General features: G+C 40.8%; 1 protein-coding gene across 1 annotated transcript in view; it reads left to right on the forward strand.

Annotated features, from left to right (window-relative positions):
* Positions 1 to 1,598: 1,598 nt before the first annotated feature.
* Positions 1,599 to 13,491, forward strand: part of LOC129399777 (fatty acid-binding protein 5-like) — a 93,874-nt gene continuing 81,981 nt past the window's right edge. Inside the window, exon 1 of the mRNA XM_055121150.1 lies at positions 1,599 to 1,660. Coding sequence (XP_054977125.1) covers positions 1,599 to 1,660 — 62 coding nt within the window. The remainder of the gene's footprint in view (positions 1,661 to 13,491) is intronic.

Raw genomic sequence — 13,491 nt, forward strand, 5'->3', positions numbered from 1 at the left:
ATGGGACAGCCTTGCAAGCTTCCCATGGTGTATTCATATACTAAATCCAGTAACAAGCTTGATCTCATTCCCTTGGCCCTGAAAGAACCTCCAATTTGGCATTGTTGGGAAGGCCAAGTGGAGAGGGGCTTCTAAAATCTCAGGGATAGGACAAATGGAGAGGTTACTGAGCCTGCTTGAGTGAGAAATCGACGATCAATGGGATTTCGTGATTCGTGAATAGTCGTGTTATGAATCCTATGCCAATTATACTGTACTTAAGTTCCATTTTTTATCTTGTTGCTTTCAATATTATGTTTCTATCTTTCGCTTTTGACATTCCAAGTACATTGTATCTTGGAGTTTTTCTATTTCAGTCTGTTTTCTCTGAGACCCTTTGGGTGTCTTGAATAAGGTGCCTTCATTCCTCAATTCTGGGAGACTTTTTTTTCTTTTTGGGTCACACCTAGCAATGCACAGGGGTTACTCCTGGCTTTTGTACTCAGGATTACTCCTGGCAGTGCTCAGAGGACCATATGGGATGCTGGGAATCAAACCCAGGTCAGCCACGTGCAACACAAACGCCCTACCCGCTGTGCTATTGCTCCAACCCCTAATTCTGGGAGATTTTTATCTATGGTTTTTAACAGGTTTTTCTTCATCAAATGTGCCTTCCTGCTTTTCAGGGACCCTGAAGATTCTTAAATTGTTCCTCTTGAACTCATCCCATAACTCTGGTGTGTTTTTTATTTCATTTTAGACATTTTCCTGTCTGCAGTGAATCTAAGGATTTCCTCCATCTCTTAGAGTTTCTCAGTCTTTTCTCAGCTGCTATTATACTGTCTTTCAAATCTTCTTTTGAGGTTCTTAAAATATTATCAAACATTCTATTTATTTATGATTGAAGCACTGTAGCACTGTCATCCCATTGTTCATCGATTTGCTCGAGCGGGCACCAGTAACATCTCCGTTGTGAGACTTGTTGTTACTGTGTTTCACATATCAAATAGTCTACGGGTAGCTTGCCAGGCTCTGCCTTGTGAGCGGGATCCTCTTGGGAGCTTGCCAGCTCTCTGAAAGGGACGAAGGAATGGAACCTGGGTCAGCTGCATGCAAGGCAAACACCCTACCAGCTGTGCTATCGCTCCAGTCCCTTTATGATTGTAATTTTTTTAATTAATATTTTTTAAGAATTGAAGACCTTCTTTAAGTCGATGAATGTCAGACAGAGTGGCATCTTGAATTCTTGCAAAATTTCAATGAGTTTGGTCACTGTGTGGATATGGTCTATAGTGCTGAATCCCCTTCAGAACTCGGCTTACCCACATGGTTGTCCTTTGTCTAGTGTTCTGCCTAATCTATTCAGGATGACACAAGTGAACAACTTGTAGACGACAGAGAGCATGCAGATTGGGCGATAGTTGCCGATGTCGTGGATGTCTCCCTTCTTGTACAACAGAACAGTCCTACTGGTTTTCCACTGAGATGGAACCTTGCATTCAGACAGGTAGCATGTAAAGAGCCAAGCCAGTGTATTGATGAGTACTGGCAGCAGATTCTTCAGGTGTTCGGGTCTGACCTTGTGCGGACCAGGTGCTGTATGCGTCTTTACCAACGAAATGGAGTGTCGGATTTCAGAAGGGACAACGTTGGGAATGACTTATCCATCCTGCGGAATTTGGTATGTGGGCAGGTGGACATGGCTGTCAAAGAGATCCGAGTAGAAGTCGTAAATAATCCTCTCCATTGCCTTTCTGGAAGATGTAATAGATCCATTGGGACGTTGGAGGGCAGTCCTCTTGGTCTTGTAGTTGGCGAAGGATAGGCGAGCGTTGCGACTACTTTTCCCGGCTTCTGCTGCAATGGCCAACACTGCTGCTCTTCTCTCTTTGAGGTCTACCTTTATGGCATCTCTGCACAGCTTTGTGAGCTCGGACGTTAGCTTGTGGTTGCCTGAGGCTCCCGCCAAACCACGTTGACAAATGAGCTTGAGAGTTTCCGAAAACAGGCATCTGTTTGTGGCTTTCTCACTCTCGGCATTCTTCGTACAGTCATGGAGGTGCTGAACCAGTCGATCGTATTCCTCTGTCTGACGTTCATCAACTTAAAGAAGGCCTTTGAGTCTGTTGAGACTGAGGTGGTCATTGAAGCCCTAGCCAAACAGGGCGTTCAAACTCAGTATATTAAACTCCTCCGCGAGCTGTATTGTGGATTCACCTCCAGGATCTCAGGATTCTACAGGGAAGTGATCATTGATGTAAAGAGAGGGGTGTGGCAGGGTGATACCATTTCACTGAAACTCTTCAGTGCCACCCTAGAGAACATCATGCGATGACTGGAACGGGAAGGAATGGGAGTGAAGATAGACGGTCGGCAATTACACCACCTCCGCTTCGATGATGACATCATTCTCATAACACCAAATATTAGCCAAGTGACACAAATGCTGGCTGACTTTGACCACGAGTGTGGAAAGGTCAGATTGCAGCTGAATCTCAATAAGACAATGTTCATGAAAAGCGAACTGGTCTCTGAAGCTCCATTTGCTCTCAATGGAACGAACATCTCCATGTACACAATGCAGCAGCTATGTGTACCTGGGTAGAGAAATCAACATGAGGAACGACTTGGTGCCAGAACTGCGCAGGAGGAAGAGAGCAGCGTGGAATGCCTACAAGAGCATCGAAGTAATTGTTAAGAAAAGAAAGGATCTCCAAATCTGGGCACATCTTTTCGATTCCACTGTTCTTCCTGCACTAACATACACCTCAGAGATCTGGGCCCTATGAAAACAGGAGGAGAATGCTATTAGGGTATCCCAAAGAGGAGTCAAAAGAGCTCTGCTTGGAATATCACATTTCACTCAAGTAAGAGAAGGAATCAGGAGTTCAGACTTCCATTTATGATCAAGAATCAAGGATGTTCTCATTTGCCAAGGTGTCGAAAATCAGATGGGACAGACACGTAATGCTATTTAGAGAGGAAAGCTGGTCTAGAGCTGTTACAGACTGGATTCCATGGGACATCAAAAGACCGCATGTCCGCCCACCTACAAGATGGTCAGAATTCTTCATCAAAACCCTGAACAAACTGTTTGAGGATCTTCCTATTCCTGGAGTGAGCAGATACCATTGGGCTACTCTAGCATGCGGCAGGGATGAATGAAGACATTACTGGCACCTGCTCAAGCAAATAGAAAATCAACGGGATAACAAGTGATACAAGTGATGACATAATATGTGATATGTCCTGGAGTATGTTGCTTGTGCACTGCAGAAAAATGTGTATTGTTCTTTGGGGGGATGTATAGAACTGTATCTGTCCAAAAAGCCCTTATTTCACCTTCTCACTTAGGGCTTTTATCTTTTATACTGATAATCCATCTAGTTAGTCTAGTAGAGAAAGTATAGTGTTGCAGTCTCCCGCTACTATTCTTTCTGTCGATGCTTTTCTTTATGTTTGTAAGCAGAAGTTTTATGAACTTTGTTGGCCCGTCATTTGGTGTATAGATTTGATCACAATTAGTGTTTCTTGATCTCTTAACCAGTTCTCTTAACACTAAGCAGTGTCCATTACTGTCTCTAATTACTTTATTTTTGTTCAATACTATTTGGTCTGATATAAATATTGCTGTCCCAGCATCCTCTTTTGTCTGCCACTGTCTGTCATATGATTGTTTTCCATCCTTTCCCTCGGAATCTGTATTTATACTATGAATTTCATTGTGTTTCCTATAGGCAGTATATGAGTGGATTTTCTTTCCTGATTATTCTGCTACTCTATGCCTTTGTTACAGTGAAGTTTAGTCAACTGACCTTGAGAGAAATTATTCATACAAAGGACTATGCTTATATTTTTGTGTATGAGTGTATGGAATCAAGAGTTTTTACAAGAGTATTTTGGTGGGGTTTTTTTATAGGTAATCTGTAATTCTGACAGCACTGGTTTGGTTCTTGCGAACACTGCCAGCTCTTATTTATCTAAAAGGATTATTAACCCTTTCTCAAGTATAAATGGTAGCTTTGCAGGATAGTGGAGTTTAAGTTGGCAATATTTTCTATTCAGTACTTTGAATATGTTAGTCCATTATTTTCTGGCTTGTATGTCATATGGAAGGAGTTTTCTTTTTTTTTAAAATATTTTAATGAAATACTGTGAGACACAATTACAGAATTACACACTTTCTTGATTACATTTCAGTCATATAATTGTCAAGTACCCATCCCTCCACCAGTGTCCATTCTCCACCACCAATGTTACCAGTATCCCTCCAGCCACCCTCCGTAAGCACACCACCCATCCACCCCCCCCCCGCCTCTGTGGCAGTCACTTTCCCTTTTACTCTATCTCTCTTTTTGGGTGTTATGGTTTGCAACACCGGTATTAAGTGGCCATCATGTTTGGTATATAGTCACCTTTCAGCACGCATCTCTCATCCCGAGTGAGCCTTCCAACCATCCTTTGCTTAGTGGTTCCCTTCTCGATTTCAGCTGCCTTCTCCCCCAATATGTGAGGCAGCTTCAAAGGCGTGAAGGAATTCTCCTCGTCTTTATCTCTACTATCTTTCTGTGTTATGTTATGTTACTTTATATTCCCATTATGTTACTTTATATTCCACAAATGAATGCAGTCATTCTATGTCTGTCTCTCTTTTTCTGACGCATTTCACTTAACATGATACTCTCCATGTCGACCCACTTATATGCAAATTTTATGACTTCTTCTTTTGTAACAGCTGAATAGTATTCCATAGTGTAGGTGTACAAGACTTTCTTTAACCAGTCATCTGTTTTCAGGCACTTGGGTTTTTTCTAGATTCTGTCTATTGGCTATTGCAAATAGTGCTGTAATAAACAGACAAGCACAGATATCATTTCTACTGTACATTTTTGCATCTCTGAGCTACATTCCCAGATGTGGTATTGCTGGGTCAAATGGGAGCTCAATTTCTAATTTTGTGAGAAAATTCCGTATTGTTTTCCAAAAGGGCTAAACCAATTGGCATTCCCACAAGCAGAGAAGTAGAGTCCCCTTTTCCCCATGTCCATGCCAACACTGGTTGCTTTTGTTCTTTTGGATGTGTGTCAGTCTCTGTGGTGTGAGATAATATCTCACTGTTGTTTTGATCTGCATGTCCCTGATGATTAGTGTTGAAGAGCATTTTTATGTGCCTTTTGGCCAGACTTCTTCTTTGAGAAAGTTTCAGTTCATTTCATTGCCCTATTTTCTGATGAGTTTCAATGTTTTCTTCTTGTAGAATTCTATAAGTGCCCTGTATATCCTTGATATTAGCTCTTTATCAGAGGGTTATTAGGTGAATGTACATTCCCATTCTATATATTGTCTTTCTATTCTGGTCACTGTTCCTTTTTTATTTTTTTTCAGGTACAGAAGCTTCTTAGTTTAAGATAGTCCATTTGTTTAACTCTGTTTCCACTTTCTTGGTCAGTGGCATTTCATCTTTGAAGATACCTTTAGCTTCAATGTCGGGGAGGGTTTTGCCAACCTTTTCTTCAGCGTACCTTATGGTTTCTAGTCTAATGTTGAGGTTTTTAATCCATTTTGATCTGACTTTTGTGCATGGTGTTAGGTGTTTTTTACAGTTAGGTAGAGACCTGAGCCCATTTTTTGTATGGAGCTGTCCAGTTTTGCCAGCACCATTTGTTAAAGAGGCTTTTCTTGCTCCATTTCATATTTCTTGTCCGCTTATTAGAGATTAGATAATCATATATTTGAAGGTGTGTAAGGATATTCAACCCTGTTCCATTGGTCTGCAGCTCTACATTTGTTCCAATATCATACTGTTTTAATTATTACTGATTTCTTTGAGACTTGAGGTTGGGGAAGGTGATGCCTTTCATCTTCTTTTTACCAAGACCTTCTTTAGCTATTCCTGGGGGTTTGTTGTTCCATATGATTTTCAGGAGTGTTTGATCATGTTTTTGAAGAATTTCATGGGTATCCTTTATAGGAATTGCACTGAATCTGTACAATGCTTTGGGGAGTATTGTCATTTTGACAGTGTTAATCCTGTCAATCCATGAGCAGGGCATGTGTTTCCATTTCCTCATGTTCTTGTTTATTTTTGAAGTAGCATTTTGTAGTTTTCTTTGTACAGGTCCTTTACCTCCTTAGTTAAGCTGATTCTGAGGTACTTGATTTTCTAAATCAAACTGAAAGGGATTGATTTTTCATATTGCTTTCTTCTCTCTCATTATTTTTCTATAGGAAAGCCATGGACTGTTGGGTATTAGTTTTATAGACTGCAACTTTACTATGCAAGTATATTGTTTTAGAAGCTCCTTAGTAGAGGCTTTAGGGTTCTCTAAATGTAGTATCATGTCATCTGCAAATAGTGAGAGCTTGATTTCTTCCTTTCCTATCTGGATGCCTTTAATTTATTTTTCTTGCCCAACTGCCATTACAAGTACTTCTGGTAATATATTGAATAGAAGTGGTGAGAGCGGGCATCCTTGTCTTGTCTCTAATCTTATAGGGATGGCTCTTAGTTTTTCCCCATTGAAGATAATGCTTGCCATAGGCTTGTGCTAGATGGTTTTGACTACGTTGAAGAAAGTCTCTTCAATACCAATTTGGTGAGAGTTTTCATCATAAACGTGTGCTGGAACTTGTCAAATACTTTCTCTGCATCTTACTGATATGATTATATGGTTGTTTTCTTTTATTGATACGATGTATTATGTCGACTGACTTGTGAATGTTAAATCAACCTTGCATCCCTGGGATGAATCCCATTTGGTCTTGTTATATGATCTTTTTGATGAGTTGTTGGATTCTATTTGCAAATAGTTTGTTGAAGATCTTTATATCCATGTCCATCAGGGATGTCTGCCCATAATTTTCTGTTTTTGTTGTGTCTGTTTGCTTTTGGTTTTAGGGTGATATGTGTCTCATAGAAACTGTTCAGGAGTGTTTCTGTTTCTTCAGTTTCCTGGAAAAGCTTGAAAAGAACTGGCAATAGGTCCTCTTTAAATGTTTGGAAGAATTCTCTAGTGAATCCATCTGGACCTGGGATTTTGTTTTGGGGTAGTCTTTTGATTACAGTTTCAACTTTGTGGTCTATTCAGGTATTCCAACTCTTCTTGGTTCAGCCTTAGGAGGTTATAGGAATGAATCCAGGATTTAGCCACTTCTTCTAGGTCCTCTTGTTTTTTGGCATACAGACTTTCAAAGTAATCTCTGATTATCTTTCGAAGTTTTTTAGTTTCTGCTGTGATGTTCCGCTGAATCGGTTTATTAGATTTCTCTCTCTCTTTTTCATTGTGGGTCTTGCTAGTGGTTTATCAATCTTGTTTATTTTCCCTAAGAACCAACTGTTGGCTTCATTGATCTTTCGGATTGTTTTGGGTTTGTTGTTGTTGTTGTTGTTGTTGGGGGGAGGTTCCCATGTATTATTATTTATTTCCTTCTGCCTGGTTTGAGCTCCTTTTGTTGGTCCTTTTCTAAGATCTTGGGCTGGGATGTTAAGGAATTTATAGGGGCCCTTTCTTCTTTTCTGAGAAATGCTTGCGAAGCTACAAATTTTCCCCTTAACATTGCTTTAGTTGTCCCCCATAGGTTCTGGTAGATCGTGTCTTCATTCTCATTTCTTTCCAGGTATTTTTTAATTTCTTCCTTGATATACTCCCTTATCCACTCATTGTTCAACATTGAGTGTTTTAATTTCCAGATGTTTTATTTGATTCTCCTCGTCTGAGTGTAATTAACTTCTATCTTCAGTGCATCGTGATCTGAAAATATAGCTGATACAATGTCTATCTTCCGGATTCTATTATTGTATGCTTGTGACCTAAAACGTGGTCTATCTTGGAAAGTGTTCTGTGTGCACTGGAAAAGAATGTTTATTCAGTTTTGGGGGGATGGAAGGCCTTGTATATATCGATTAATTTTCTCTCTTCTATTTCTTCCTTCAAATCCAGTACTTTCTTGCTGAGTTTTAATCTTGCTGGTCTATCCAAAGTTGATAGGGCAGTGTTGAAGTCTCCAACTACTTTTCTATCACTTCATTTGTATCACTTGCTGATATTCTTTTTGCTTGAGCGGGCGCCAGTAACATCTCCATTCGTCCCTGTTACATGCTAGTGGAGCCCAATGGTATCTACTCGCTCCAGGAACAGGAAGAGCCTCAAACCATTCATTCAGGGTTTTGAAGAAGTCTGACCATCTCGTAGGTAGGCCACCACAAGGTCTTTTGACGTCCCATGGAATCCAGTCGGTAACAGCTTTAGTACAGTGGTCATCTCTGAATCCCATTACGTGTCCAGCCCATCTAATTTTTGACGCCTTGGCAAATGAGACAGCATCCCTGATTCTTGATCGTTGATGAAGGTCCTGACCCTCAGTCAGGAATTCCTTCTCTCACTTGAGTGAAACGTGATATTCCAAGCATAGCTCTTTCGATTCCTCTTTGGGATACCCAAATAGCATTCTCATCCTGTTTTCATAGGGCCCAGGTCTCTGAGGCATATGTTAGTGCAGGAAGAACAGTGGAGTTGAAAAGATGTGCCCGGAGCAGGAGGTTCTTTGTCCTCTTAAGCACTTCTTTGGCGCTTCTACACTTCTACCACTTCTACTACTGCTACCACTTCTACAACTTGCAGACAGCGGACAAAAGGCAGATTGAGCGATAGTTGCCAATGTCATGGATGTCTCCCTTCATGTACAACAGAATGGTCCTGCTGGTTTTCCATTGTGATGGAACATTGCATACGGACAGGTAGCATGTGAAGAGCCGAGCCAGTGTATTAACGAGTACTGGCGGCAGATTTCAGTGTTTAAGTGTTCGGGTCTGACCTTGTCTGAACTGGGTACTGTACGTGTCTTTACCGATGAAATGGCGTGTCATATTTGGAAGGGAGAACGTTGGGAATGACATATCCATCCTGCAGAATTTGGTATGTGGGCAGGTGGACCATTGTGGAACTGTCCACTGGGAGACTCCCATGTCCAACGTTTAGGTTCGGCCTTCTGGAGCTGTGCGTTACCATGGATGGTCTTGGTCGTCATGATGAACTCAGACAGTCTCTCACCCTGTTCGTTCTATTCTGGGTTGTGGATCTCAATCTGGAGTTTTTGGGTGATCGTCTCAGTCCTATCTTGGCATTAAAATCACCGACAATGTTCTTGTTGAAGGTGTGGTCTTCTTTATAGAACTTCTCCAACTCCATATAGAACTTGTCAATTTCTTCTTCATCATAGTTGGATGTTGGTGCGTAGACGACAAAGAAACTGTCGGCAGTGAGCCACATCTATTCAAGCATAATCATCCAATTCAGGTTACTGCTACCAATGTCCTCCTTGAAGTCTATTAGCAGTTGTTTTAAGCATACCTGCGCCCTCATTGGGTGCGTATACATTAGGAGTGTGATTTCTTCCTGCTATACATATTCCTTGAATATTAAAAAAATGGCCTTCACTGTTCCTTCTCATCTTTTTCAGCCTGAAATCTATAGTGTCAGATACTAGTATGGCCACCCCGGCTTTTTTGAGGGAGTTGTTTGCTTGAAGGGTTGTTTTCCATCCTTTCAGTTAGAGTCTGTGTTTGCTCTGACTGTTCAGATGTGTTTCTTGAAGGTCGCAGAATGCTGGGTTGAGTTTTTGAATGCATTTTGCTACTGTGTGTCTCTTAATTGCTGCATTTAGACAGTTGACATTTGAGAGAGATTAGTTTTATGGGGTTTTGTGCCACCTTTCTGTAGGTTTGTTGTGCTTGTAGGGGTTTTTCTTCTAGCCCCTTTAATTCTTCTTTTAACGTTGGTTTTGAATTTATAAAGTTCCTGAGCTGTTGTTTATCCATGAAATAGTGTATTGTTCCTTCGAGTTTCAGCAAGAGTGTAGCCAGATAAAGTATTCTTGGTGACAGGTTCATTTCATTGAGTTTTTTCACTATGTCCTACCATTGTCTTCAGGCTTGAAAGGTTTCCTCTGATAAGTCTGCTGTAAATATAAGGGGTGCTCCTTTGTATTTGATTTCCTTCTTTGACCTTACTACTTTCAGTATTGTGTCTCTCCCCATGGTATCCATCATTCCAATTATGATATGTCTTGAAGTCTTTTTATTAGGGTCTCTTTTAGCTGATACCCTCTAGCTCCTTGGATCTGGATGCCTGCATTCTCCAGCTCTGAGAACGACTTGGCAATGATATCTTTAACTCTTTTTTTTTTCATTGGGGTTGCCTCCCTGTCCTTCTGGTACTCTAGGTCTCTGACTTGCCCTAGAGCTATTTTGAGGTCTTTTCCCATTGTATGTTGTTGCCTGTATGTTTTCTGCAGCTCATCTTCAATTTCACTGATTCTGTCTTTGGCTGTAGTCATTCTACTGTTGAGGGCACCCACTGAGTTTTTTATTTCGTCCACAGAGTCCTATATTAGTGATACTTCTGTTTGCAGCTTTCTTATTTCTGGTCCCATTTCTTGATGTATTTTCTTGTCTGTCTGTTCTACTCTTTCTTTCATGTCCTTCTTTAATTTACTGAATGTCTGTTCCACAGTATCTTTCAGTTCATTGATCATCAGCATCATCTCATCTCTGAATTCTTTGTTGCAGAGATTGTATTTTTGGGTCATCTCTTTGAGGCTTCTGGACTCTTTTCTTCACCCACTCCTTGTGCTAGGGACTTTCACTGTTTCTTCATGTTGTTGTGGTAGTATGGAGGTGGTACCCTCCATTTCGCTATCAGTGTACCCCTCTCGCTGCGAGAAAGGATTCTAGATGAGCCTGGTTGATAGAGGTCACATTTTTAACCTTTCTATAGAATGCTACCTTCCTCTTTGGTGTTCCCCTGTGACTTATGTGAGGCCTCTACTGAAGCTTCAGAGGATGTGTTATTTTACATTAGGTTTGTTCACTTTCTTGTGTTCACTGTTATTTTTGGTGAGATTGGAATAGGCTATTGGACTATTGGCCTAATGTGAATGGGATAGCCAGGATATCCTCCTCAGATTTAGTTAATGGGAATTGAGATTGAATCCACAGAGCAAGAAGGGAGGAAAGAACTGCAGCCATTCCCCCCACCCCCGCGTTGTACCTGGGGGGAGTTGGCATCATCGGTGCCCTAACCGAATTAAAGTCCGACTTCTGATGCAGTTCTAACGCTTGCTAGGGGAAACCCTCTGACCCGGGTGCTGGTGGGCACCTAGGCTGAGGGGGCGTGTTCTTGCAGTTCCCTAGGTCTGTTTTCTGGGCATGCTGCCCCCGGAAGGTATTTTCTTACACCATGTTGTTTCACTTCTATTTGAGGAGTTTCTTCTCTCTTTCTGTTTTAAGTAGTCTGTCGTTGTCTTTTGATCTTACTATTTTAATCAGTATTGCTTTGGGGTTGTTTGGTTTCAATCTATTTTTCTTGGTACACTTTGATCTCTTGAATATATGAAGAAGCCTCTCTCTAGGGACCAGGGAAGTTATATCTATTACTTTTTCCACAGTCATTCTTACCCTTTCTCTGCTATTCCTATAATTTGTACATTACTTCTCTTGCTATTATCTAACAATGACCTTTCATTCTCTTCCCTTTATTTATTTCTCTTCTGTTTTTCCAATTCACTATTGTTGATGACTAGTATTTTCTCTTTAGTATCACTGATAAGGTTCTTTACATCTTTCTGTGTCTTGTATTATACTGTTTAACTGTTATCTTCATTTGTATGGACTCTAACATCCTGGATCAGTTTATCCTTGAGGTGGTTGAACATTTCTTGCAGTGATTGGTTTATTTCCATTGCTATTACATGGAGTGTGTTTGAGCTCTTCCTCAGTGAGGTTTGGAGCTTTATTTGAGCTCATATATTTATTGAGACATATGTCCCTGTCAGCCAGAGCAGATGAATTCATTTGTCTCCCCATTGTTCTTAAATATTTGTATATGCTATGATTTGAGCTTCAGATTCCCAATTATCTGTAGGGGTTACTACTTATAACCTGTTAATCTAACTAATTCTATCCCCTAAAGATATTACTGCAGTGGTCATGCAACTGAATATCTAATTGTTTCCACTTGCATGTCAGGGTTATAATGGAGATATTAAAGGAAATATATCAAACCTACAAGCCCTTAGAGTTTGTGGAGTTGAGGTAGGGTTGTCTCACAAATGTTGAGTACTGTTGCTGTAGCATGCTACTGCATCCTCTAACTCCTTCAATTCCATTTTTATACCATGACTTTGTTCATCCTTGAGCTGGTTAAATTTTTCTTCCAGAGATTACTTTACCCAGTTATTACTTTGAATTTGGTGAGCTTCTTTGCATTTTTCCCATTGGTTTTTGCTATGCCCCTACTGTGCTAAAGGTTAATCTTTATAATTAGACCCTCTGGGATCTCTGTAAGATTAGCCAAGGGTTGTTCTTTTCCTTCTTTGCCTATCTTAACCCAGTATTAGCAAGTATAATTAAACAATGATATTTTTTGGTGTAGGGCATTTATGAACCAAGATGTTAGCATTTTATTTTCTTACCTTTCTGGACATCTACTTGTAGTTCTTTACCTTTCTGGACGTCTATTTTTAGTTATTTCTTTTTCTTTTTTTCTTTCTGCGTCATACCTGGCGATGCACAGGGATTATTCCTGGGTCTGCACTCAGGAATTACCCCTGGCGGTGCTCAGGAGACCATATGGGATGCTGGGATTCGAACCTGGGTTGGCCGCATGCAAGGCAAACGCCCTACCCGCTGTGCTATCACTCCAGCACCTATTTTTAGTTATTTCCAAGTTATGAACGCTCTCAGCCATTACTTCTTTGTATTTTGGTTTTGCTTTTTTAAATTTTTTGTGAATTGCTATACATTTTTAAATTTTTTTAATTTATTTATTTTTAATTAGTGAATCACCGTGAGGGTACAGTTACAGATTTATACACTTTTGTGCTTATGCTTCCCTCATACAAAGTTCGGGACCCCATCCCTTCACCAGTGCCCATTCTCCACCACCAGTAAACCCAGCATCCCTCCCACCCTCCCCAATCCCATCTCCCCCCACCCCACCCTGCCACTGTGGCAGGGCATCCCCTTCTGTTCTCTCTCTCTAATTAGCTGTTGTGGTTTGCAATAAAGGTGTTGAGTGGCCACTGTGCTCAGTCTCTAGCCCTCATTCAGCCCGAAACTCCCTTCCCCCGCATGGCCTTCAACTACATTATAGTTGGTGATCCCTTCTCTGAGTTGCCCTTTTTCCAGAATGTGAGGTCAGTCTCCAAGCCATGGAGTCAACCTCCTGGTTCTTATTTCTACGATTCTTGGGTGTTAGTCTCCCACTCTGTTATTCTATATGCCATAGATGAGTGCAATCTTTCTATGTCTGTCTCTCTCTTTCTGACTCATTTCACTTAGCATGAAACTTTTCATGCCGATCCACTTGAATACAAAATTCATGACCTCCTTTTTTCTAACAGCTGCATAGTATTCCATTGTATAGATGTACCAAAGTTTCCTCAACCAGTCACCCGTTCTAGAGCATTCGGGTTTTTTCCAGATTCTGGCTATTGTAAACAGTGCTGCAATGA

This window comes from Sorex araneus, chromosome X, assembly GCF_027595985.1.
Source record: "Sorex araneus isolate mSorAra2 chromosome X, mSorAra2.pri, whole genome shotgun sequence".
Classification (NCBI taxonomy): domain Eukaryota; kingdom Metazoa; phylum Chordata; class Mammalia; order Eulipotyphla; family Soricidae; genus Sorex; species Sorex araneus.